Genomic DNA, 27500 nt, shown 5'->3' with positions numbered 1-27500 from the left:
ACTGGCTTTGTGACTGATGGACCTGTTTCAGGATTAGACATTCTGCTGAAGCTAACGTAACCTGTTCTCAGTCAAGTCCTCCTGCAGTTTTTCAAACACTGTGTTCTTGGGCTGTGATTTTTGAGTAGAAAGTAAATAATTTGTTGACCATATCTGGCAGGAAGCCTCCTTTGAGTATCTGCAAAATGAGGGAGAGCGATTGCTTTTGGAAGCCATGGATGAGTTGGAGGTGGCATTTAATAATACCAATGTGCGCACTGACTGCAATCACATCTTCTTGAATTTCGTGCCTACTGTCATCATGGACCCATCCAAGGTATGATCTCTTCCATAGCTCTAAAATGTTTGTTTTTCTTGGGCTTGACTCACCAGAATTAAATGGTCTTCTTACTCTCTGTGAGTGCACCTATTGATCGAGTACATTTTAATACCGTTTAGTGAATGACATGCCGTTTCTTCTAGCCATTTTGTAACAGAAAGCGCTAGAAATAGTGGACCTGTATTAGAAAAGGTAACATTGAGGGTCAGTTTAGTTTTTCTACAACCAGTGGAGTTTTGGTTTTCAGTAAGAAATTGGAGTCACGTAGCCGATGGATGTTTCTAACTAAAGGCTGCTTGTTGAGCTGCTAAACCAACTTCTCTAGGACAGCAGAGAGAGTGCTTTTTATTTTAGCTAATTAAGGCAAGTAATAGGCTTGTTTCACATTAGGAGCCTGTTTGGCAGTGAGGGGGGGAAGTAAGCTTTAATTTTTCTTCCTATCTATGAATAAATATTAAATGTAAGATTTAGAACTAGCAGAGCTCATATCTTTAGTGGAGTAACGCTGTCCTTCAGGCAATGCAGCTCACTTCCCCTGTGTAAACTAAGGATCAGTTTGTTAAAAATACGTTTTGTATTTGAAACTAAACTTACTGTTCCATTATGGGTTTGAGATAAACAATTTTAATAAGCAAATAACTTTAAATGCCCTTCTATTTGTTATGAAAATTCAGATTCTATCCAAATAAAATGTGAGAGAATTGTGATGTTAAAAAGAATTTGTAAATTCAGCTACAGAAAGAAGGACCTCATACTCAACTTTATAAATAAATGAACATTAAGCTTTGTAGATGCATAAAGGAAAGTGTTTAGACAAAGCATGTTTCTGGTTAACAGAACCACCACAAAGAATGTCCCAAATAAACTGTAAAGGCTGCATTTAGTTATAAATCAACATTCTGTTCATGGTTACTGAGAGATGAGAGCTGACCTTTGCTTATGGGAATAACGGGAAGTTTAAGAAGATGAATTGGTTATCAAAATTAGTGTCTCTTCCTTGCTGACTTTTAAATCATGATTAAAAATTGGTGGCTTAAATCACTTGAACAAATCCTCTGTCATGTATCCAAAATCTTCAGTTCCCAGGAAGTTCAGAAGAAGCTGGGATATTCAGCCCCTGGAAGTTAGGCTGCACTCAGATGTGTACAGTGACTTTTCCCTGAGCTGCTGTGGATAAGAGACTTTTTATTTTTTGAAAGAATGTTAAAAACAGCCTATAAATTGCCTTCTTTTAATATGCGCTATTTGCCAACAGTAGTATATTATAAAGTTTAATAGAACACCAGAAGGCCAAGCTCCAAGTAGTAATTGCTTTGCTGATTTAAAGCACCGTATCGCATGTGCGGTGAAACATGATTATGGGGCGTACAAGTGCTACATAACTGTTTGTCAAGGATTTCACTTTCCTGCCTGTGGTAGCTTGTAGCTGTGAGCTATGCCTGCAGGAGGAGAGGCAGATGGAGGGGCAGCGGTGGGCACGCTGGGCCTGCTGGGGTGTGCTGTGCCCTGAGAAAAAGGGTTGTGAACCCAGCGCTGTCCCTCTGCCTGGGCACTGTCCAGGTTGGTTCGGTTCCTGCCTGTCTCAAGGCTTGTTTGGATGAGAACAGACCGGCCACCAAGGTCCCGTAACAGCACGGGGCGCGTGCTGCCGTGCGGGCCTTCCATCCCTCCTCTCTGCTGTTCCCCCTGCGCGCTGGGGTTGCCCTTCGAGCAGGACCTTGCAGCAGCAGGAGGGAGGGGGAACAAAGTGGTGGATGTGTCCAAAAAGGTGAGGGAAGTTGTTCTCCTGTGTTTTAAGATTGAAGAATCTGTGCGGAGCATGGTGATGCGCTATGGGAGCCGCCTGTGGAAACTCCGCGTCCTCCAAGCCGAGCTGAAGATCAACATTCGTTTGACACCCACTGGGAAGGCAATTCCCATTCGTCTCTTCTTGACCAACGAGTCGGGCTACTACTTGGACATCAGCCTGTACAAAGAAGTGACAGACTCCAGAACAGGACAGGTACGCTTCCATGTGCCCCTAGGGTTTGATAAGCAAAGTATTGAGGGGGGGGACACATTATGCCTGGTGAGGCTCTTCTGTGATTTGCAGTGTTTTTAGGCAATATCAGATTGCCATTCAGCTTTGCCAAAGGAAGACGAATGTGAAGATAATCTTGCAGTAGTAGGTGTGCAAAATTTAATCAGTTATGTAAAAACTCGTGTCTTCTAATTGTTTTGTACATACCTTCAGTGGTTTGTACATCTGGTTTCCTCTGTGGCAGAGTGCTCAGGAATAGAGAAGTAATCACTGTTGGTGCTCACCCTGTAGGCCGTAATAAAATATATTATTAACTATCCATTTCCCTGAGCAGATAGAGAAAATCTGTGAACTTGTCTTTTAAATTCTAAAGATACAGGCAATGACCTGGGTAGTAGGATGATATAAAATTATTGAAGGTGCTTTTATATCATTTTTATGAAGCATAATGGGCTCTTTTATAATGGTTGTGGCTATTCTGGTGTTGCGGCTTTTCATGACATAGGAATAGTGTGGTTAACTGAAATACCTCCATATGCTAAAACACAGGGAGCAGAGGATGCATGAAAAATATTTAAATACAGAAATGTTTACATCTCCCTCTGTAATAATCTCTCTGCCGTGCAGTTGTAGCAGCAGAATAAATCACTTGGGCACCGTTAATGTTGAACACAAAGTGCTGAGTCACCTTTTCTCCTTCCCTTCTCCATTTACATTTCTCCAGCCAGCTGCCTGGCCGTATAGCCCGTCCAGTTCTGGAGATCTAGAACAGACAGTGTCTGTATGCTTTACTACGTTTCTGCTGTCGAGTCGAGATGAGGAAAGAAAAGAACATTTTAATAATCTCCAGTAGCTGAGCTTAACACTTGAGTTTTGATAGTCATTTGTGAAGGTCACCTTTCCTCTTAAACTCTGTCTCTGATGAGCTTTGGTTTTTTTATGCTAGGGGAATGCGCCGTGTGTGGACAGCTTTTAGCCACTTTTCCAATATTTGATTTTTAAAATTTGACACCCCCCCCAAGATATTAAACCAGGTTCTATTACAAAATTATTCTGATATAGGAATTGTTTCCATTAACTCTTTGAGCGACTGGGAGGACGGTTTGTCTTACGAAGTTGGAAGGTGTTAGTTTTTAACTGAACAGTAATCTTCCCCCTTATGACAGAGGTTTCTAGGATGGGTGCAAATCTGGGTATTTTTTCTGTATTTTGAGAGGTTTGTTTTGAACTTAGAGAATTCTTTTAAAAGAATTCAAACCTTACTGATGTACTGGGCACTTCTGTGGCTGCTGAAGAATGGAAAGGTCGTCAGGAGAGAATGCCCTGACCTTGTTTCGCACTTTCTGTGGCAATACTCTGTACAGACTTCCCCAGTTCCCACAGAGCTGTATGGAAGCTTTCCAGAGTTTTAAGGAGAATTGGGCCCTAGACGCAGTAACGGATCCTAACACACAAACACCGTTTCCCTGATATTTCCCCTGTTGAAGAAGCTACTTCACAAAGTGACGTTGGTGAAGACTGAAAGGAGCATGAACCCCTGTTTTTACTCTAAAAACCAAAATCGGCTTTACTTATGTAATTTTTATCTTCAGTGGGATCCTTCAATTAATTAATCTTCAATTAGGAAAGGATCTGCTGTTTGTAACATCATGTCTGAGCACTGTTCTGTTACCAACAGCCTGATGGCCTGGCTTCTGCCAGGCGTGTTTCTAGCCCGCAGCATCTGTGCAGTGTTGTCCCGGTTAAGCACTGCCCCTCCTGTTTCTTAGTTGAAATAGATTTCCTTCTGAGTCCTGGCTGAGCGGAATATATAGTGCCATGAAGCATGGCAGCTGGTAATTCATGGTGCTACTCTGGGAGAATCTTTTAAACTTACAATATCAAAACTTCAAGCCAAATAACATATGCAAGTCTTGACCTAGCTTCCATGAGCAGTCAGTGGAGATACGGATACCGTGCTGTTCGACTACATAAATAACAGAGTTCGTCTCTCTGCTCCCAGCTATCGCAATCCATCGGCGTAGATATGGTGTCAGGGGAAATAGTGGTGAATGTGAAGTCATCTAAGTCACAGACTTTTTTCTGTGAGGATGTGGCTTTGTTCACTTTGCTTCCTGCTGCGATACGGTAATAAGTCAAGGATGCCCACATCTGTGCGGTAATGGTCCAGCGCTGTCTCCAAAGGGTAGTAATACATGATGAAGCACGGTGTTATGCGGGCATTAACATATTTGTAGAGAGCAGAAACAAGCCCAATCAGTCTGCAATATCCTGGTGATTTTTGGTAAATCTGGACGAGATAGGTGTGTGGAGGCAGTGGATCAAGCAGTAATTGGTCGTGTTCCGTGCTGCAGATTATGTTCCAGGCATATGGGGATAAACAGGGACCGCTTCATGGGATGCTGATCAACACCCCGTATGTGACCAAAGACCTGCTGCAGTCCAAGAGGTTCCAGGCACAGTCTTTAGGGACATCATATGTCTACGACATTCCCGAGATGTTTCGGCAGGTAAGTGTTCATAAGGCCCGGTGGTTTGTGCTAAACTTTAGCACCTCCAAAGCACTTCTACCAGTTGCCATCCTTGCTTGTCAGGGAAACAACTGGCCTGGAGTGGCTAACAGTGGTCCCCTGAGGTCTATCCAGCTATGGACTGAGTCTACTTTGAAAGAAATGAGGCCTCTGGATACGTTGCTGCTGTAAAACCATTAATAAGTCGAACAGTAGAAGCTGCAATGTAAACCACTTGGTTTTCCCACCCTGTTACTAGCCTTCCTAGAGAGTTAGACCGTGCCGGGTGGTCGTTCCTAGGGTGGGACCCGTGTGACATCGAATGTGTTAATGAGTTGCAGAATTTATTGGGTAACTGATTTGCTGGGTTCTATCCTAAATCACATCATTTGAATTACACTGCTTGGGGTGAAACTGTTTCATAGTTTAAATTCCAAAGTAAGCGATATGCACTGAATATTGTCAGTCAGACTGGGGGGAGGAATATTTCAGAGTGTTCTGTCTTGAATATTAAGTCACAGAGGGTTGAATAAAAATATCTGCAGATAGTGTTCTTAACACAAATTTACCTTTTCGTTGCCTAGTCTTTGATTAAACTCTGGAATTCCATGAATGAACATGCATCCCTGCCAACGCCGCCGCTGCCTTCTGACATACTAACGTACACTGAATTGGTGTTGGATGATCAGGGCCAGCTTGTGCACATGAACAGGCTGCCGGGAGGAAATGAGGCAAGTTGCACTTTCTTTAATGCTACTTTTCTTTCCATGTCCTGCAGTACATTGTGTTTTGGACTAGGTTTGACTATTGTAATGAAAATTTACCAGCCAGGCACAAAATCTATTCATTCAGTCTTTCACAGATGAAATCTCTTTCTTGAAAATGAGATTTTTGTTTCATTAAAAATTAATACCTTCCATACAATGGGTATTTTAACCTCCATCGTAAATGATGATTCCATTTCAAACCTGTGCTTATGCTGTTTTTCCTTCATAATTAAAAAGTGCTCATTCAGCTATTCCAGGTAACTGGGGTTTGTATTTGAGGAAAATACATTTTACAAGACTAAATAGAAATGTTTTCATTTGCTTAAAAAACAAAAATGAAACCCAATTTTATACTTCCCATTGAAGTGTTTGTGTGCACACTGGCAAGGTGTGTGCAACATCCCCCTCTAGTGAGTGATTTACTTGAGACTTACAGCCTGCGAGTGCAGTGGGGGGAATGGAGTTGGTCCTTCAGCAGAGGCTGTGCTGCTGGGGTGAGCTGCTGGGGTGCCATTACATTAGCAAGTCAAAGACTGCAGCATTGAAGTGACTGGAGAATAATGCTAACGGGTCAAAGATGTATTTGTTTATTTTTTTGCCTAGGCTAGGTGGGATTCAGTAAGTGAATGTTCCTATGGTAATTTAAACTTGAACAGTTCTAAGTGGTGGTGTCATTTATTTTTTTCTTAGCATCATTGAACTAGCATCATCTTTTGACTAGAGATACAAATTAAGATTTGCCAAAGCTCTGTTCAAAAACATCAGGTATAGTGATGAGAGGAAATAGGGGGTTTCATCACTATTTACAGCATGTATCTTGTCAGGGGAAGGGTTTGAATATGATGTTTTCAAATTGAACCTCATCAGTAAATGGTGACTATGGGAGCACTGCGTCCTTGTCTTTCCTGGCCTATAGGAGAAATGTTTTAACTAGTATAATTAAACCTGAAATGAGCTATTCCCTGCATTCTTAGTGAAAACTGAGGCTGCAGTGCTGTGGAGGCTTATGCCATCATCTTTCTCTCTTTCTCAGCTCTCATTCAGCATTGGAGTGGATGGTGGCTGGGGAAATAGCCAAGTCCCTCAGGGACGTAGCTCTGTTCTTGCTGAAATTACAAGCACAGAGCTGCCTGGGCATGAACATGTAGTGTTTACTCTGCCAGTATGAATACAAATAGTCTTATTATAAGAGATTCTGTACCTGAAGACCACCAAAAAAAATTAGGAGTTTTTTTTAACCCTTGGTAGACTTAGCTGTGCTCAACCTGTAAAAAAATTACACTCTGTGGTGGTGTGTGTGGTTTTGTTACCTGAGTTTCAGGTTGAGGCCCTCTGTGGCTGTTACGCCAAGGGGCTGAGTCGCTGGACAGTGAGATAAACAAGGGGAAAACGTGATGCTCCCCCACGTTTTTCTGTCTGGCTGCTGAAGATCGCATGACATGGAGGTGTAGGGCAGGCTCTAACCTGCCTTCGAACGACATCCCAGGAATGAGGTGTGCACGCTGGCCAACAGCCATGAAACCCCAGCCCGAGGGGTGGTGTCTGGGGAGGCCTAGCGAGGGGCCGCACCAAGCCAGTGCTCTGTGCCCCCCCACCCCACCCTCCCCGGCGAGGCCGTAGTGCTCAGCTGTCAGCTGGACGAGTTGCTGTAGTACCATGTGCAGCTGGAATGAGGTTTGAGGCTGTGGTATTGAATTCTGTCACCCACGGCCTCCGCACACAATGGCGCTCGTTCACAGGTGAGGGCGGACAGTCTGCAAAGAGCTTCTGGCAGCAGCCTGAGGGACGGGTGACATTCAGGAGGTGACGAGCTGCTGAGCAGATTCATTCCTCCGTGCTGCACTTTCTTTATCTGGATGAGCTGACTTTAGGCTTTCATGGTTTAATTCGTTCAGCTGAGGAAACAAATTTCCTCAAACGTGCGCTCAAGTTTCTCTTTCCAAACAAGATGGCTGCAGGGGTGGAGAAGGCAGAGACAGGATGCTAGATAAATTTGGAGCGTAAGCCTTTTCTTTGTTGAGGCTGTAAGTGGATCCTTTCCGCCTTTTTTTTTTTTTTTTTGAGAATCAGTCTGCGTAGCATCTGGGCAGAGAAATACAGCATCTTATCTGCCAGGAAGCAAAGATCCTTGGGGTAATCCATCTATGTGGCAGTAGCTGGTACTGTTGCATAGGAAGAGGAGATGTACTACAAGGAGCAGGAGAAAATACTAATTGGTTCTGCACTTCTTCCATATGATTTGATGGTGAACCGTTCTCAAAATACGGCACATTTCATTGGCTCTCTAAACTACCTAAATTTGTTAAGCAAGAGCTTTGTCCTCAGATAGATGCGTTTGACTTCAATGTGCCAAAACCCCTATACACTGAAAATTGTCTTAAAGGGGAGATGATCCCTAAAGAAGTGAGTACAGTGGGGAGGTTGAGGTTCCCAAGCTTTGCAGTGGCTCCCTTGGTAGCCAAGTTTTTACTGCTTCCATTTGTTCATGCCCTATGGGATTGCTTGGGATGTTATGAGGATAATTTAGATAAATATGTTTTGAGTCCTTGAATTTGTCATTACTAAGCAAGTGCTGGATATTACGTTATACCACGTTCCCCAGTTTTGGTTAGTGATGCTTGATGGGCTCCCAGTGGAGTCTGCACCTGAAGCTCCAGAAGCGTAAGGCTTGGGAGGAACTTCCCAAGTAAATGTGATTTTTTTTTTTTTAATTTTTTTTTGCTCAGCCAAAGCTGCTGATTTTTTGAATCCAAAGTCTTTTGAGAGATTGTACATCATGTGTTTTTTACTAAAGTGGAAATTTCTGTTGAAAACTTCTGACTGTGGTAAATATAGCAGCACTTTAGTCATTTAGGTACCTATTACTGTTCTGCTTGGTTGAGATCAGAGACTCAAACACAGCTTTCCCCCCCATCACATGTGAGTGCTGTACCATCGCAGCATCGGCTGTGCCGAGGCAGGGGTTGTCTTTCCTGTTGAAGCTGTACTACACAGTCTGAACAATTACATTTTCTTTATGTGAAAAGGGGTCAAGACACTCGTCCTCTTAAAGCATTCAGCTGAGCTGAGTGCCCTAATTGTTTTAGCTAGCAGGGGAAATGGAAAAACCAGCATAAAATCCAGGAGATTTGTGGTCAGCGTGTTCAGCTGGATGTCAACAACCGAAGTTGCAATCCCTGCTTTAATATGGGGCAGAGCAGGAGCTGAAAGCTGAGTTTATCCTGTCCTCTCAGAGTTTGCAAGCAGCATTCCGGGCTAAGCTGGCTAACCTATTTGTGTTTTCAGGAAAATCTGTGAAATGGGAATTCTCAAGAACTTTCACAGTACAAGAGATTTTTCAACGCTTAGCTTGCGACCACTTCACATAGCCCACCACCTCATTTGGCAGTAATTATCTCTTTGCTGGTAGTCTCAACAAAGAAGCCAAGGACCTAATGGACCATGAAAATACAACTTGCTATTTATTCCTAGACAGTGCTAGCTCCTTCTGCGCAGAGGATCCTGCGTGTCCTGGCCACGTGGGGGAGCTTGCAGTGCTGCTGGCCCTGCCGCCTGTGCTTGCGGCACCAAAGACATCACTAATGCAGGGCATTTTTCCAACCTCTCATCCTCTTGGTGCAGCCAGAGTTCTTCCTGAAGCGCATCTGCTCTTTCTGTGGACTGCAGACAGAATCCTGGATGTTGCCTGGAGCTTTCAGCTACATGGTTTCTGTCCTGGATCCTTCATGTCCAACTTGTGAACTGGGTCCTGGTCCCTAGTTACCCTCTTTTTGGTTTGCTTTGGGTTTTTTGTGTGTCCTCCATCACTCATCTGGCTGCTTTGACACCTCTGCTCACATGAGACTGTTCTGATAAGCTCTGTCTGCTGCCACAGGGTTTCAGTAAGCCAACGCTCTTGACAGGACTGAATATGCCACACTAAGAAGTTGAGAACAGTTTGTAAATAATTCTCAGCCAGCAGGTATAGAAGAGAGATGAATAAGACAGAGTTTTATCAGCAGAACCAAACACCAGCGAATAGCTCCCTTCTAATGCTCCCGAGTAAAGACTGAGTAGACTTTGGGACAAATGGGGTGTCATTTATTGTACAACTGTGATTGTATTCAGAACTAAGCACCAGAGGTGGATGCTCAGCCTCATTCCAGACTGACTGTTAAGATAGACACGGACTATTGAAATACACAGTTTATATAGGTGGGAGGAAAAAAATCCTGTTGCAGTTGTTTGCATTTTACTCTATAAAATGTCTTTAAGAAGAAAATTTCAAGTTAATACCATAGCCTGGATGCTTGCCTAGATTATAACACCTATATAAACACAGACAAATTTCAGCTAAATTACTTCGTGCTTTAAACAAGTGGAAGCCTTTTTCTTTTTTTTTAAAGTGGCACAATATTTGGTGTTTCTGGTTGAGATTGGGCATGGGTGGTAGACGTGTGTGATTGGAACTTTCTGCACTAATATTGGGAGGCACGTATTTGAAAGGATGCAGCACCTCACCCTGTTTGACAGGAGCTGATGGCTGTCCCCTGGGAGCCTTGCCTCTGTCCTACCTGTCATCTAAACCCCTGCTGATGCTCAGTAGTTCTGTGGTTCTGCTGAAATGGAGAAGTTGCTCTGAAGGGGTCAGAACTTGTGTGAACATGGGCAAGTGGACAGGGCTAGAGTTCAAAAGCATATGGCAACTCACAGGGATTAAAGCCTGTTGGTTGCAGTAGCTCTGCTGAAGACACGACCTGTAAGGTGGTGACACCCTCTTCGAATGCCCATTGAAGGCCGCTTTATTCTGAAGATTAGCATATTAGCTGGAATCTTAGTGTGGAAAGGTAATTCCCTCAGCCTGTTGGAGAACTCGGTGTATTACTTGTCATTCTTGAGCTGGGCATTCTGATGTTTTTCTATAGCACTTTATGTATTTGAGTAGAATTTACCATGATCCTCTGGCACCGGGACTGCACCAGTCGTGGATAAGACCCAACTAATCTTCAAGGACAAGGAAAAAGTGAGTGCGAGGCGTTTTGCCAGCAACACCCCACGTTGCCCTTCCTCTCCACGTAAAACATGTCATTTTCCCTCTTGGCACTAGATGTCACAGTTTTTCCTTCTCAGTAGCATGAGGATCAGCAATAATCCATCATCGGAGCTGTTAGCTGGAGCATTGGCAGGCACCTTTCTGGTGAACATGGGAAGGTTTGGCCGGCTGGAATTCAGGACGGCAGTGGGCAGAGGGCTGCTGAAACTCTGCTTCGGCAGCTCCCTGGATTGCCTGGGGCTGGAAGGTGTAGCTAATGAATTTTATGCAAACAAAGCTTAATGGTTGAACTGCATGTTCTGCTTTGTCACCCCGTGTTCCTGCATTTTATGACAGGCACAGGGCATTGAAACATCCGCTGGGCTACTTGTGTTGGGTGGTGACTACTGGAGGAAAAGCAGAGAAGGAATGATGGCAAAGTCAGTGAATTAAGGTGAAGGAAAACACCTGAGCATCTTCTCCCCACCCCCTCTCTGGGCCCAGCCCCACAGCTATTTTTCCCAGATATTACTGTGAAAACAGTTGTTATTCTTTGGATTTCCCAACCCTTCATGGTGAGTTTTGGGACCAATCCTGACCTGAAGGCTCTCCTGGCAGTAGGAATAGCTTTAAATAACAGGGAAGCTGGACAGTTACTTGTGTCCCCTCATTTGGAATGCTTGTGATAAAATTTCAGAAGGTGATCCTCCTTTGGCAGAATAATTTATCCCCTATCTATGAGACACTCGGAGGTCACGATGAGACGGGGGTGTTAGGGATCAGGACAGAGCAGGTTCTTGCCATCGACTGGAGAGTCTTATTTTTTAGTAAAAGGTGGGATGTCTTGTGACAAGTGGAATATAATGCCAATTAAAAGAGGGTCCCTCTAGCATCACCAAAAGCTGATTTTTGGTCCTCATTTACATGCCTATATCATGTAATGTAACTTTAAGAGCAGCAGGTGTGTGCATGGAGTGTGGGACTGGCATGGGGTGTCTAAGTTCTGGCAGCGGTGGGGTGGACACGTGTCGCAGTGTATATGGAACAGCTCCTTAGCTGATCGGTGGCTGTACGGTTAAGCAGGAGTACTCTAACACCTTGAATTGTTGGATGGGTTGTCATGCAGATCAGTGTCTTCAGTGTGCAGTGTTGTAGACTTGGCATCTCCACTGGCCTGACTTTTGAAAAGATACGCATATGCTGCAGCAGTACTAGGAGTTCAAGCTTTGAAAAGGCTTTCCATACAGAACCAGAGGTCATGAGCCTCTAACATTGTGTTAGGGGCCTTTTGTGTTAGAATTTTTCATAATTATTTTTAAGAATGAATTTTTGGAAGGTTGTAAGAACATTCATTTAGCAGATTTATTTTTTTTTAATATTATATGTAGTCAGATATGACTGTTGAATGTCATAATGCTGTAAAACAAATACAGAAATCTAATTTTGTTACCTTTCTGTAATTCTGACTTTTATCAAATGCTTACATTTAAAGCACATCTTTAGTGTTTGATATTTCTTAAAGTTTTCCAACAGTTAAATTCTTGGGCAGGAAAGAACCCCACGCGTCATAGGTGAGGCTCTTGGAGGATGCTGAGAGCAGTGACTGCCCAAATAATGTCTTATTCAAAGAGCAACGAGAGCTCCAAATTTCTTGAAGGGTTTTAAAATCCTCAAATACAAGCATTACTAGATTAGAGAGAGAAGTGGTGGTGCAGATAGTTTTATTCTGTGTTGTGATGTGTATGTTTGAACACACGTATGTGGATACTGTAGACAATGAAGTTCTTGCCTACAAGAAGGCTCCTAATAAAGGTTATCTGTCGCGCTTTGTAATCTGCTTTTATCCGTTCACCAGATGCAAGCTATTTCAGCTGGAGTTTTCAAGGCTTACACTCTGCCTAGGGAGAAAAATGCATTTGTTGTGGGGAAAAAGCTGGCAGTGTTGCTCACAGTTGGTTTTGTGGGCTTGGAGCACAAACTACAATTCGATAGAGAATTTGGTTTGGGCTTGGCGTCATGCCTTTTGCTGTCCCCCAGAGACACTATGCAAGCTTCATACCTTGCAACACAGATACGTGTACCATAAAAACTGCTGTTACGCTGTCTTTAATGGGGTTTTTTGAGCTTCTTGGTGCTCCATCCACTTTCCCTGAACATCAGCCAGCTTTTGCTGGTTTGCTTCCTGACTCGCCGTCCCAGTGCCTTTTGGTCTGGTGCAGGGAACCTTTTGCTGGTTTGCTTCCTGACTCGCGGTCCCAGTGCCTTTTGGTCTGATGCAGAATTCACGTCTCCTTCCATTCGCTGTCAGACAGCCCTTCACGTCAACCCCTGTACTGCACGACGCCTTTTACTGGGCAAGCCTTTGCCACGTCTCACCTTGGAACCGTTTCTTCCTGTCTCACCCACTTGGCCGCGTGCTGTTGGGAAGAACCGTGCCAACGTGTGCTTGGCTGTGCCGCCTGCGACCACAGCTTTGATCGTGAAATGACACCTTTTTCGGAGCCAAGAGGAGAATGAAGGAATCCTGGGTTTTGGCACTTCACCCTCATTAAGGCTTTAAGTCTGAATCTGCTTCTAGCAAACTGTGTGCATCGTGCCCTTTTTCTGGGAGTTGGTCCATGGTGAAGATAAAAATTGTTCGGCTTTTCGTCACAGTGTAAGTGCAGAGAGTCTGTCTTTTAGGTCTGAAGTTCTGGCCATCAAAGTCGAGTGACAAAACACCAAAATGGCAAGTAAAATTTCTGGGGATGTCTTTGCTCCCTTTAGACCTTTCTCCAGTAGTCACACTTCATCCACGGCTGCGCAGCTGAGCGATTCAGCGTCCTGGGGTCGGTGGTCACTGCTTTATCCCCAGAAAAGACAGGTTGTGAAGGGGGAATAAAGCACGTGCTCCTTGATTTAAGAGCATCAGAACGTGCGTGCGCAGCGGGGCAGAACTGTTGCATTTCCTTTCTTGTAACTGTTGTATGTAATAAATACAGACATACAGATGTATTCATGGTTTATTTATATATTTTATTGCATATAAAACTTGCACGTGATACAGATGCAACAGAATGAGAACAATACAAAATTGTTGTCAGGGTTCTGTAAGTTCAGTTATCCCACTTGGAGATTTTGAGACCCACATTCAGGTTTCCAAATTTGGGCATTTAAGTATGGCATACAGTACCTAGGCTCGAGCATCATCCTTGTTGTGAGAGAAGTAGAATAAGCCAACACAACTGGCACGGCTCAAGCGTCAGTGCTGTCGAATAATAAGCTGTTCGCGTTTACATCAGATTTTCTGTCAGCTACACTTCTCCGGGAATTACAGATCCTGCTAGAAGGAGGCTTAAAAGCTCCCCGTGCCTGAACACCAGCCACCGTTTGCGTTGGCTTCCCTTCGTTCAGAGTCTGTTGTGCTTTCAGGCTGGAGACCGGGATCGGTTTCTTCCCCATTCCCCTCGGTGCCTGTTGTCAACAGCTCCGACTGCCAGCAGCAGTCAATTTGAAACTGCATCAGTGTGTGTATTACTGTTCACATCGATAGCGCAATTAATGTTGAAGTCAATTTTGGTGTTAATTTTAGGCCATGATTAGTGTTGACACTGTGTGTCAAACTAATGGCATTTATGAGCGCCATGAAAACGCACGTTAGTTAATATCATGTTTTTACTATCTGTTAATGGTGACATTAAGCCAAGGATCTAGTGGGAGAAGGTGTGTATAAAATTATATATATAAAACTTGTGTGTAATATATATGTGTCATGCAATTCTGCATTGCTGGTGCTATTCAGGGAGCAAATGACATCTGAGCACTGAATCCTAATCACAGTTTGGAACATCAGAAATAATGATCACTTCTGATCGGAGGTTGTGAATAATTCATCTGCTTTGATTTTCACGTTCTGTCCAGTGATACTTTTCAAACCAAATGTGTTCCTACAGGAGAATAATGGTCCCACTTCTTATGGAAATACGGTGGCACAAATCATTTTGCCAACATAAAAACAGTTAAATAAGACGGTTCCTGTTTTATTTTTTCTTCCCTCTCTTCTTCATTTCTGGGTGTGCTGGGAATAGAGACATGGCAGAAGAAGCAATCCCAAACTGTTCTGGCTCTTCACAAGAGCCTGTTTTGAGGCCACTGCTGCTTGCCATCACCCATTATTGTTCTGACAGTGCTCTTAGGTGATTAGCTCAGCCTGTCTAATTACCCTGTGAACTCTCCATTTTTTTGGCATGCTGCCGTTAACTTAAAAAATCTCATCTCCTTTTTTTCTGAAATAGAAAGCTATTCTCTACTACCCATAAATTTAAAGGGAATCTACATTGTTCATAGCAAAAAAACAAAACCCCATGGTTGTGCCTTGTGGTTTTATTACAGAGACAAAACATCCAGCCCCGGCATGTGTTTTCCTGCAACAGCCAGGTCAGAAGGGCAAAGCTCACTTTTCTTCTCTTTTTGTCACCTTTAGTCTTCCTTTTTCTGCTACGAAAGTCCAGTGGCAGAGGAGCACAACCCCTCTGGCTGTGTAGGTTGGTTTGGGATGAATTAAGTTGCTCGTCCAGACTCTGGACTGGTTGTTTGTGACCCCTGGTCTCTTTGCACCCACTTGTGGTCTGTGTGCCTGACCAACGGCTGCATCCACTTGTTTTGCAGCATTACAACTTCTCCCTTTAATTTTGCAATAATACTGGTATTTTAGCAAAGCATCCCACTGGCTTTTAGGGATTTATGCTCCTGTCTTTGAAAATACTGCAGTGTATTTTCCAAACACTGCAATTGGATGCTAAGATGTAACTGTAAATATGCAAATATTCAGAGGCAAACAAATTAATCCCTTATGATGTATCAGTCAAAATAGCAGTCGATGAAACGGAGACCAAGGAGAAGGTGAACTGAAACCATCATTCTGTTAACTTGCAATCTCAGCTCTCCAAAGGGGAGGTGTAAGGGAAGGATCTGCCAGTAGCCGGTTATAATATTTTTGGATTGCTGCCTGCTTTGCTTCCAATGACCCTTTGATTAATTCTTCTGCCTTTTTATTTTTTTTAATGAGTCTATTATGGCATATCTTATTGCAGATGCTGATTGGATCTCAACTGTGTATTGTGCCATTTTGATTTGGATTAAATGGCACATATCTATCTGCTGCTTCTCCCCTCTCCCCCTCCCGCTTCAGTTCATCATGTTCAGAATTCAGAGTCTCCACAATGAGAGTTTCAACCCTCCTGATTGCAGAGGATGTGCAATCGGCTTGAGGAATGTGTACTCAGAGCTTATGATCCTTGGGCAAGCAGAGACTGGGTGATGCATGTGGCTTTCAAGGGACGCTGCTATTTCCATCTGTTAATGGCATTCCGGGATGGCCAACTCCCCAGCGCAGTGATAGGTGGCGGCTGAGGGATGGGAGATGCAGGGTACAGATGTTGCTGATCTCCATAAGATGGGCCAGAAGAGATCATCCAGTGATTTTAAAAAGAAAAATGTGCAGCAAAAAGCATTACTTATCCAGGCAGGGCTGGGAAGAAACTAATGCAATATTTGGGAAGGAAAAAGAGTCGAGCTGGAGGAGTGAAAGGAAGGACAGGAAAAAACAATGGAAGTAGTTGTGAAGTAAAAGGATTATTAGAATGAGGGCAGGGTGCGGGAGAGCCGGTGTGACGAGGTTCTGGGGTGATGCCTGCACAGCCTGAGCAGGTAGTGAGGAGCCCTGTACAGCAGCACATCCACCCTCACCCTGTGAGCTCTGGCACGTGGAATAAGCGCAGCGCCCTGCGAGAGGCGTGTTTGCAGAATGTGTTTTGGACCCGTGACAAATCCCTGAATGGGGGGAGGGAGGGACAGTATTAGTGTTTTGGGTGGGAGGAGAGCCATGGAGGATGTGCTCCAGTGAGTGTGGAAAGGATCAAGTCCTGCCAGCAGTGCCCTCCGCTGGCAGTGCTGCCAGAGTTGCTGCTACCAGAGTTCCCACCGAAAATACACAGAGTGCAATAAAAGTGGCCTCTGGGGGATCCCCCTCTTCCACGTCTCGAAGGTGTACATTTATTTTTTGTTACTCTTTGCTCTTCGGTTGCAGATTGGGATGGTGGCCTGGAAAATGACTCTGAAGACCCCTGAGTATCCAGAAGGCCGTGATATCATTGTCATCGGCAATGACATTACGTACCGAATAGGTTCTTTTGGGCCTCAAGAGGATGTGCTGTTCCTGAGGGCTTCAGAGCTTGCCCGAACACATGGCATCCCCCGTATCTATGTTGCTGCCAACAGCGGAGCCAGGATTGGTTTGGCTGAGGAGATTCGGCACATGTTTCACGTAGCTTGGGAAGACCCAGATGACCCGTACAAGGTAAGGAGGCACAGGAGTCGGAGGTGAAACTGCGATAGCTCATGGGAGAATCTTATCTTACAGCGTCTCTTTTGACAGAGGTGAGGGGAAATATTTGCCAGACGGTTAGGTCCAAAGTTCTTGGTACTGGGATCGCTCAGGCAGCGGGATTGGCATCCAGAATGAGTTAGTGCTGAAGGTTGAAACCATCCCCAGCTTTCACTGACCTCATCCGGAGCTCCCGCATGAGGAGGGGATGTTCTTATTGCTATCTGGAATTAGATTCTGCTCGCTTGAAACTTTCTTTTTGGAAGGAGTTCCTGGGGATCAGGAAGGGACTACAGGTGGGAATGAGATGAATGAACTGTTTTTCCTTGCAGGGATACAAATACTTGTACTTGACTCCTCAAGACTATAAGAAAGTCAGTGCCCTGAACTCAGTTCACTGTGAACATGTGGAGGACAATGGCGAGTCCAGGTAAGCACAGGCGGGTCAGAATGAAAGCTTTCTGTCCATCCTTGGGTATGCGGCGTGTCATGTCCTTGTCTTCAACTGGGACATTCTTTAGGATCCAGGCATGTTGAAAGCTGTAGTTTTGTGTGCTCAGAACACGGAACGAGAGTTAAAAGCGTTATCATGACATGCCTTGTTTGAGGTAATGCCATGACGCCTACTGTCCAGGGGCCCAGGTCATGTCTGGGGGTCCTGCAGGGATGACAAAGACAACGGTTCTTGCCCAAAGACTTGCAGTCTCAATTTTGAAAACTACTTTTCTGCTAGATTCTGTAGCAAGGATAAAATAGTTCCTGAGTGAGGGCTAAGCCCCCCATGCATTTTGAAGGGTTGGGCTGCAGCAATTGCACTAAACTGCCTTATAGCTTACGGTTTTGCACACACGTCTGCTCCAGGTGTCTGCACCTTCCCAGCTGCATCCCAAGGGTAGCACATCTGAAGATGGGGTACAAAGAAGCTTCTAGAACTAGACTGCAGCTGCAGTGGTGCTCCTGGGTAGATTGGCAAGCTCTGAACGAACGGGAGGATGGTGCTGGGTGTGGGGATGAGCGTGTGCCTGCATGCATGGTGGGAAAGCCAGTGGCTCTCATCAGGGAAGCGCCTAAGCACATGCTCAAGTACTTTACTTAGCAAGGGCCATGGGGAAAAGATAGAAGCCAGTCTGAGCAAGCTGGGTAAGAAGGGGCCATGCTGGGGAAGGAAAGCAGGAAAGAAGAAAGTAAAGAAAAGGTAAGAGCTTCGTGTTCTTTTTCTTTTTCCTTCTGGCTGCATTCTCTTGCTTTCTTGCCCTTTTTCCTATAATTATCCTGCTCCTCACGTCCTGTGGGAATGACAGAAGAACACCTGCCACGGGCATTCCTCTCCCTTGGCATTTCCTCCTGCAGTGCTGCTTTGACCGCCTGTACGTAGGACTGTTCCGTGGTGCTCAGCAAGGCTGCAGAATGAGCCCATCTACGGGTCCTGGACTGTTTTATGCACATTACTCTTTGGAGCCTTAATGATATTTAGTCACTTTTCATTTTCTTCATAGCAAACTGATTCAGCAAATCACTGGACCTTGTGACTCAAAGGCTGTGTGTGTCTCCCTCAGGTATAAGATAACAGATATTATCGGGAAGGAAGACGGACTTGGAATAGAGAACCTCAGAGGATCTGGCATGATTGCTGGAGAATCATCTTTAGCCTATGAGAGTATTATCACCATCAACTTGGTAATCCCCCACCGCTTTCTGTTCTCCAAACTGCATTGTCTGTTTCAGCTAAAAATCCTGCAATGATATCCAGAAGATACATCTGGGATCAGGCTTCTGACTGGTGTAAATTGGCTCCTGTAGGCTTTGAGCAAGGCACCGTTACAGGCCCTTTCAGACTAAATTTAAAACACTTAGGAGACAGACATTTAGCTTCATGTTTGCTCAGTCTATAAGTTACTGCTTCTCTTGTGTTAAATAAAATACACATATGCTCAGATGTTGTGTTTTACAGAAAAATAGAATCTGGAGTTTTGCAGTGCGAGTAGATTTTATAGCTTTGTAATACAAACATGCCTCGTTTTATCCAGGTGTTTGGTTCAAGAGGTTTTGGTTGTTTGGTAAAGCAGAAATCAATGTGATGATTTTTTCTTTTTTTCCTTTAAGGTGACCTGTCGGGCGATTGGAATTGGGGCTTACCTTGTTCGGCTGGGGCAGAGGACTATCCAGGTCGAGAATTCTCATATAATCCTGACTGGCTGTGGAGCCCTCAACAAAGTAAGTCTTTGCATTGCAGTCTTCAGCGCTTTGTGGTTTGGGTTGATGTTGCTGGGTGCTCTGCCGGAGACTCAAGGAGCTGCCATTGCACTTGGTCCCTTCTGCTTTCTCCCTTCTCAGACTCTTCCCGATACAGGAGAACGGACACAAGGCAGCAGCTGTGACGCTTTCATGCCTTTGCTGTCTTTTTCTTTTCTCTCTGGTCAGAAAATCGTCCTTTCATGCACCTGTCTTGCTTGACGAGAACGTCATGTTGACAGCCAGAGGCGCTATTCCAGGCATCCTGGTTAGAGATTGGCAGGGGACCTAGGCAGAACTGCAGATTTAAGGGCCTGAGCACGAACCAGGTGAAGAGGAAGAAGGAGAAGCAGCTTTTAGCGTAGATTGTGTGCAGTGACCACATGACAGAAGTGGAGAATCCCACCGACTGGGCAGCACCTTCTCCCACCCACTGTGTGTTGTGATAGAGGAAACGGGGCTGTTGGCAGTCTCTGGAAGACTGTGTTTCAAAAGACGTGGGCCAGAATCCCCCTGAACTTTTCAGCCATCCACAGCATTGCATTAATGCTGGGGGAGCACTTTTTTTTTGTGGATGGTGATTTTCAAGGGGTCAGACCTGCTGGAAATCTCAGCTCTGGGGGGCAGGGAGGAATAACTCGGGCTGTAAGAAAACTTAACTGCTTTCACTGCTAAAGTGGCTCTTCTTTCCCACCCCCACCAGAGGCGGTTTTTCTCCCTTGCTGCCCCAAGCCCATTAATATCACAGCCTCCAGCTCCTTGTCTGCAGCAGACACGGCTCACAGCCGACTCTGCTCTTGTCCCTCTCACTGAGGGCTTTGTTTACGTGGGAGTTAGGATTGTGGGGGCGTGAGTGCCCTTCCCCATTGTGCAGCTTTGTTCTCAGGCACTCTCCAGCACCTGGGGTGGTTGTGCTTCATCGCAAGCTGCGTTTCAAGGAGTGCCTGCCTGACAATGGGAGATAAAAGGAAAATAGTCTCTCGTTGAATTATTCCCCTGAATAAAGGGGGCTCTGCAGAAAATGAAGCATTGATCCTATCAACTCTAGGATGCAGCACCCTCAGTTAGATCTCTTACACACATCACACACACCTGCATCAATGGAAGGAAAAGAGGCATTTGAAGATCTGTCCTTTAAAAAGGAATTGAGTCAGTTTAGTGCTTGCTGAAGTGGCGTAAGTTGCCTGGGTCCAGCTGTCATTTGTTGGGGATCGGGGCCCTCAGAGTTTCCCAGATGGCAGAGCCAGTCTGTTCAGTCCTCTTCTGCTCTCTTCTTTCCAGGTTTAACTGCACCCTCTACCTCTGGAGTGAATGTTTGATTTTATAGGACTCGATTAATCTCACTAAATTTTAGGCACTTAAAAATTAAAGATTAAATTAAATTAAGCACCTGACATCTGTCAGCAGGCATAGGCAGGAGGAGATGCTTTCTGGTGGTGACTTATCCCATCCCAAGAATATCAGTGGGCTGAATAACCCCATGTGTACTTTCCTCTCCTCCCTGCTCTGTTGGAAAGGCATATGATTTTATGTAGACACCAAGGTGTCTAAAGGTGTCACCTAAAGGTCAGGCAAAGCAGGAACCAGTTGCATCCCATCCAGCTTTCCCAGTAAGATAGCTAAGCCCAGACCCAACAGTGTTTACCTGTCCTAGAAGAGTGGGAGCCTGGGAATCCTCACTCACTCCAGGATGTTGAGTGGTGTGTCATGCTAGTTCATCTGATCTTCATTTTCCAGTCCCTGCAGTTCTGATCAGAGCTTCTTGAATGGATCCAGCTATAACTGTGCCCCAGAAATGCCCAGCTTAGTCCAGTTTAGATCCGAAGGAGGGCGTGAGGCAAATGGTGGATGCTAGTGTGATTGCGTCACCCTGCCGTGGAGGCAGTGTCATGTAAACTGTTAAACCCTTCTCCCTTGAATTTGGATGGACAGTTTGGATTTTCTTTTGTCTGGAAGTCAGGTCACTATCAGCCAGGGGCCTATTAAGCAAAGTCCTCCCTTGGAGGAATGCAGAGGCTGTTTGAGCATGATACATGATGTCTTCTTGTTGATCCCTGTGAAGACTGCAGAAGGGTCTCATGTGGAAGCCCACTGTAGTTTTAATCTGCGGAGCGGGTGAGCCTTGCTGCCTCTTGTTCCCTTAGAGTAGATGGTGAGAGGAGCCCTGTGCAGCAAAGTCAGTGCTTCACTTTCTGGGAATTCGAAGGTCACCAGTCCAGCTGGCAGCATCCTGAGGAAAGATCATGACAAACAAAAATAACTAAATGGAAGCTGCTACCTTGCGTGACAGTTGGAACGGAATGTTTTCTAACGGAGTCGCGTGCAAATATTCCTTTAGCTTTTCCCAATTAGGTGTCAGGGATTGTTTTCCATTGCTGACTTTTAATTATTGTCTTCACTGGGGAGGTGTACAAGGCTTACAGGGTCTTGTGTCTGCATACCTGTCGTCTTCAAAATGTCTTCTCTCTGCAAGGGGAGAATGTGCAGTGCAGAGTTGTTCTGCAGCGATGGAGACAATCAGGCTTTCAGAGGGTTTTTTCTGGAAAGTTGCTTGATTTTTTTAATCTTATTTTAATTTTTTTTCCCCCTGTGAAATGCTGGATTCTTTTTAATTTACAGGGGGAGCAGAGGGGAGCTGTGACATACATTACGTGCCAGCAGATCTGTTGCTGGTCTTGTTCATTATCATTATGTAAAACCAGCCTGAGGGTTTAGGTGTAGAGGGGAAGGTCCAGCTGCCAAAACCAGGCTGTAACCTATAACTTAGATGATGAGCTCAAGGTCAGCACCGTTTGTAGCTGAAGCTTATGTTTGGTTCTGGAGGTTGGCTGATCACACGCTGGCTGCTCGCTGCGTCCACGTCGCTGCTTTGAAAGTGGAGCGGCGTATGGCTGGAAGACACCTGATAGCAGGCAGGTTTAAGGATTCTCTCAGCCCTGTTGCCTGTCGGGGTGACAAGGAAACCGCACCAGAGCTGTGCAAGGGTTCCCTCTGCTCCTGATTGAGCTGTCTTTGTTTATAGTCCAGAGCGTGGGCGAGGGGAAGACCTGGGGAAAAGGTGTGATGCTCGGTGGTGGGGCCAGTGCTCTGCGTGTGGGGCGCCGGGGCCGCGGGTCGTCTGTACCCCTTTTGTCTTCACCGTTGCGTTTCAGCAGGGGGTGGAGAGGTGGAAATGACATTTCATTCCTCTCCCGTGAGCATGTGCGCGCGCCTGTGCTGAGCCCGCTGACCCCCCTGAAAATTGAAATAATGATAATGCGCGTCTCCTGACTGCATCAAAGTATCAGCACATCAAAAGCCAGGAGGCATGAAATGCAAATGATAAAGTGAAAGCAGATGGATTGTGCATGATCGCCTGATGCCCAATGAATTTTAAAAGGTGCTGGTTCACATGGGGAGAGGGGCTGAAATAAACACGTTATCCCTGCAATTTTTTTTTTGTTCTTGCCGCTCACTCCTGACAATATTTTTTCACACTTCAGCGACCAGCCACTCCATCTCCCTCCCTCCCTCTCCCTCTCGTTCGCTCCCTCTCTCTCTTTCGCTGTCTACCTCACACACGTCTCGGGTCATGTCGCCGCAGCTCCGGTGGAAATAATAAGATATAAACCACGAGGTTGTTATTTGCATAGAAATAGCATGGAGCCCCAGGCAGCATGGGAGAAGGACACAGAGATCATTTATCTAAAATTTTAATGAAAACTTTTGCTGAGGCAGAGGTTTTCTTTTTTTTTTGGGTTGGGTGTTTTTGGGTTTTTTTTTTTTTAGCTTTGCCTGCCTCTCCCTTTTTCCACCCCCCCGAACTGCCTCACCTCATCATAAGCTAAACACAGGGCTTTCGTACGACATGGGTGGCGTGCTGCCACCGGGCTCTACCAGCGTAATTTCCACTGGTTTTCCTTTTAATTGAGGAAAGACCAAAGAGCCCAGCACTCCCAATTTACGCACTGCTTATAAGGTTCAAGCTTCCAGGGCTACATTTCAGTTCTTACAAGGATGTGCCCAAGTCTGTTGCTGACCTATTTTTAATTAGTTTGCTCCTCCTTGTCTTTTGTGTTTAAAAGAAGTCCTGTCTGGAAGACTGTTTTGTTAATGTAAACAAATAGTGGCTTTCTATCCCATTTTCTCTATGGGTACATGTTCTAGGCTTTTCCTAAGAGAAGCCAAGTTTAGCAGGGATTTTCAGGAACTCCTACTGACTTGATACACCCTAGCTTGCGATGTAGATGTTCAACCTGGTATCTCAAACGGTTCATTTTCTGGGTGATGATGGTGATGAACTGTCCCACACGCTGCACTTCACAATAGGACGTCTGAAGTGGTTGTCACTTCTGGAGCTGAAGGGAAGGATCTAACCAGCACTGTTGTGTTTCTTCTCTGTCCTGTGTAGTTTTATTTTCCCCCATATTCTGCAGACTTGGCCTGCCCAGGTGATGCATCAGGCCCTCAACCTGTCCTCCGGTGTGCTTGTCCCTGGGGCCCCATGGCACCACGCTGTGGGCCTGGTTCGTCAGGAACATCCAAGTGTGCCAAGCATGAGCTTGACAAATACCACCTGCCAGGGGTATATGTCCACTGCAGTGAAGATGAAGAGTCAGAAACCAGTAAAATATGAAACGCTTACAACACAGTTCAAAACCGGAACTCTGGGCGTCGTTTCCCAGTCTGCAGCCAAGTGCCTGCCTGGTTGTGGTCTGACATTTTTGATCAGAATGGGTATAATCGCAGTTACCTGCTGACTGCGTGGTCTTGAAACCTTAATTCATTGGTATTTGCAATGTTTGAGCACATCAGATGGAAAATACCTTCAGCAGTGGTGCATTGGCAGGGTAGGTAACCCCATCCTCGGGATTTCCTTCTCTGGAAGTTTTTACCCTCAAAATGATCTCCATTTAAACAATGTGTCTGCTTGTACCACCTGTTAAAGCTCAGGAACCAATTTACCAGATTAGTAATGCACTATTTCTGGCACTGTGAATTTGGTTTTTTAATGGGGAGAAAACATTGCTGAGGAACAGCTTTGAGAGGAGCGTATGTTTGAGGTGAACTGATCAGCGGAAGCGTGGTGGCTTGCTAATGCAGTACGGAAATATCTGAGAAGCCCATGAGCCTGGCACCAGCAGTTGTCCAGTGACCTTTCCTGAGTACACCTTTCATTAATGGAGACGCTGCTTGCGCACGGTGAAGACATTAACGCGATAGGTGCCGTACCGTGTCAGGATAGCGTAGTGGATGTGTCAATCACGTGACTGTGGATGAGTCCCTGAGGACTTGTTGATACAACAGACCATAATTGCTGCAAGGATCGTTTTGACAATCCGCATTTAAAACCCAACAACCCCTTTGTACGGGGCCAGAAGAGAATATCCTTGTACTTTAAACTCAGCCCTGAGTCGTACTGCCTGTCACAGCCAGCCCTGGGAGCAGCGTGGCTGCTTTTGAGGAGGGTTAGGGTTTGGTGGGAGTAGATGTGGGGTAGGGCTGGAGCTGAACTGTGGGAGCGTCTGCACGGCTGGCAGAGGAGCAGCGTGCATGTGAGCTACCTCGAACGCAGCTCGCTCGGACAGTGGTTACCCTGGCTGTAAGTTGCTCGCTGAGACCTTTATTTTGAGGCGCTTGAGCCAACATGACTCTCCGATGTTGGGCTGCTCCTCAGTGTCTTCTGACTGGCGTGTGGACGTGCCCGCCTGCTTGGCGGTGTCCTTTGGTCTCAAGCAGCCTGGGACTGACCCGGTGTTGGCAGGCTGAGGGAAGCTGCAGACCTTGTTGGGACTGGAATGACAGGGGGAGACGGCAGGTCAGGAGGAGGCAGGGGTGCTCGGGTGCTGTGCCCAGGCGAGAGGCTGCTGGGGCAGCTCCGGGGCTCACGAGGAGCTCTGGTGTGAGGAATAGGAAGCTTACACGGTCTGTCTTGGGTGAGCAATCCGTCTTCAGTAGCGCAAGCAGTAATATTTACCCTTCGATTTCACAGTCTGGAAAAATAAATAAAAGCCCAGTGAGACTGATGCTGTTTGGGATTTTTACTGTAAAATAGAGAATGTGGAAAGGTCTTGTCTTTGAGATTCCAGGCAGGGAGAGCTCAGTATCTGCTCAAGATGACTCCAGTCTTGGGATTAGATCAAAGCAATCATGTGAGAGCAATCATGTGAGTTAGAACAGCAAGTGCCATCCCTGTCATTCAAAGAAGCATTATAATTATTAATGCATGATATGAATCTTTCTGTAGTGGCACAGCAAGACTATTAGGAAGATACGTATGGGCGCAGGGTGTTTGAGAATGCTAATCAAAGAGGGTCTAGGAAATGTCAAACAGAAATCGACACTTCGACAGCGTTTACCATCAGTCAGCTCCTCTCATGGATCTCACCAAGGTTACCCCGCTCTTGGCTCCAGCGGTGGGGGGAGCAGGGGGGGCTGCTCTGCTCTGCCCTGGGCGTTTACCGCAGATGACGTGGTGAGAGCAGGGGTGGTTTCATGGTGGAGGTTGGTTCCTTCAGCTCACTTAGACCCGATGCAGGACCTCTGTGCTGTTGGAGGTCCCCCTGGCATAGGTCGCCATCACTCCCACCCCAACCAAGGCAGTCTGGTTTGAGAACAGAGAACAGAGCAAAGCTCCTGTAAGAGTCAGTCTCAGTTTAGCAATATTTGGCAATAGAAAGAGAGCAGAATTTGTTTCTTGTAACGCCGGTGCGTTAGCTGCTCAAGTGTCTGGTTGGTGGCAGTCCTGGTACCACCAAGGTCTTTGCTCTGTGTAGAGAAATTAATGTAAGCAGGAGGGATGCCTGGACTCCAGATGAGTGCAAATAAACAAACACCGCCCTCCATTTCTACGTTTTAGTTTTAATTGCCTTTCTTTAAGTGGTGATATTTGTGTATTGTTCCCATTAGAGACTGTTTACATGCCAGGTATTGCATTATCCGTCCCTTTATGTTTGCTTAGGGAAGAAACTCTAATAGATTTCTGTTGACTTTTTTTTTTCCTCTCTCCTATCATTTTTAATACGGATCTTGATCAGTTTATCTATGTGGATGGTGCCTGTGCTGTGGGGGCTGTGTGTGTAGTTATTCCCACTAAAGAGCAGTTTAGCATAGCGGCCCGTATTCTGCCTGTCTAAATCTCTTCCCGTACCTTCTAGGGAAACTCCTCTTTATTCTAAATCCTATATATGTTTCACATAACCAGGGTTGTATCCCAGTTCCTGGTGACCCTGCAAGGTACGTCGTTACTGGGGTGTTAATTCTGGTACCTGATGTTCTGCTGGAGCAAAGTTTCACTGTCCTGGTGAAAGCAGTACCTGCGCTGCAGCCTGTCCCCTTGGACAGTCTCTGAATAAGAGGGTTCTGTTGGGTTCAAAAGGTGACCAAGGGAATGACCAAAACAAGATCTTTAAGTATCATGGAGACAATCATTAATATTGTTTATAGGGCTGGTGTCTAGATTAGGGAACCCCTAAGTGAGACAGATGGGATTTATGAGTGTTTGCACCATGTAGAATAGGGGGCTGTAATTTTAGTTTGCAAAGTGTATTGAATCCTGTTGATTTACCACTGACTGATGGAGTGACCTTGAGCAAAACACGCAGTCTCCCTACACTGTGAAAGGAGAGCTAGGCAGGAATTTCTTGATGAGACATTTTTCATTTGAAAATGCCAGTTCGCTGAAACTGGAGCCTCTCAGGAAAAAGTATCAGTTTTGATGAATTTCTCATTTGAAATTGTTTTGGTCAAATGAAAAATTTTGTGGGTTTTTTCCCCAACTGACTTTTCTTCCCAAATTAATTTTTATTTCTAATACCTACAACGAATGTTTGAGGAGTTGGAAGCAAACACCTTGACATTGCCTGGTATTTGTTCAGATCTCAAGACTGCAAAATCCCATTTTCTGTTGTAATCCAGAAATTTTCAAAAATCTTCATCAATTATTGCAAGATGAAAAAACTGTTTCCTCCCAGTAACGTTTCGTGCTGCCTCCTGCAGACAGAGAGAGTGCCTGTGCTGTGTCTGACAGGCTGTGGAGCACTGCTCCCTTTGTGTCGGTGAGGGGCTTTGGGATCTTCAGGCAGGAGGTGGTGCAGGAAGGCCAGCGCCGTTGCCGTCTCCATCTGGATGCCTCTTCCCTAACGCCTCTGAGGTGAAGTGCAATTGCTTTCTCCCCTTCCCCCCTCTGATCTCACCAAATTAAAGCAAGAAAAAAGACTCCACCAACAAGACCTGCTTCTGGATTTGCAGTCAGTAGCCATCTCCAATAACCATCAGGCTGTCAGCTTCCCCCCCACC

General features: G+C 45.5%; 1 protein-coding gene across 1 annotated transcript in view; it reads left to right on the top strand.

Annotated features, from left to right (window-relative positions):
- ACACA (acetyl-CoA carboxylase alpha) overlaps window positions 1-19240 on the top strand; it is a gene marked incomplete at its 3' end in the record, with an annotated part of 84658 nt that extends 65418 nt beyond the window's left edge. The window contains exons 37-44 of the mRNA XM_010146932.1: window positions 161-316; window positions 2118-2321; window positions 4694-4849; window positions 5434-5580; window positions 16695-16964; window positions 17324-17421; window positions 18548-18668; window positions 19095-19240. Of these exons, the coding sequence (XP_010145234.1) occupies window positions 161-316; window positions 2118-2321; window positions 4694-4849; window positions 5434-5580; window positions 16695-16964; window positions 17324-17421; window positions 18548-18668; window positions 19095-19240 (1298 nt within the window). The remainder of the gene's footprint in view (window positions 1-160; window positions 317-2117; window positions 2322-4693; window positions 4850-5433; window positions 5581-16694; window positions 16965-17323; window positions 17422-18547; window positions 18669-19094) is intronic.
- Between the last annotated feature and the right edge of the window lie 8260 nt (window positions 19241-27500).

The sequence above is a fragment of the Eurypyga helias genome, unplaced genomic scaffold, assembly GCF_000690775.1.
Source record: "Eurypyga helias isolate BGI_N326 unplaced genomic scaffold, ASM69077v1 scaffold1410, whole genome shotgun sequence".
Lineage (NCBI taxonomy): Eukaryota > Metazoa > Chordata > Aves > Eurypygiformes > Eurypygidae > Eurypyga > Eurypyga helias.
This window is presented reverse-complemented; position numbering and strand designations above follow the sequence as displayed.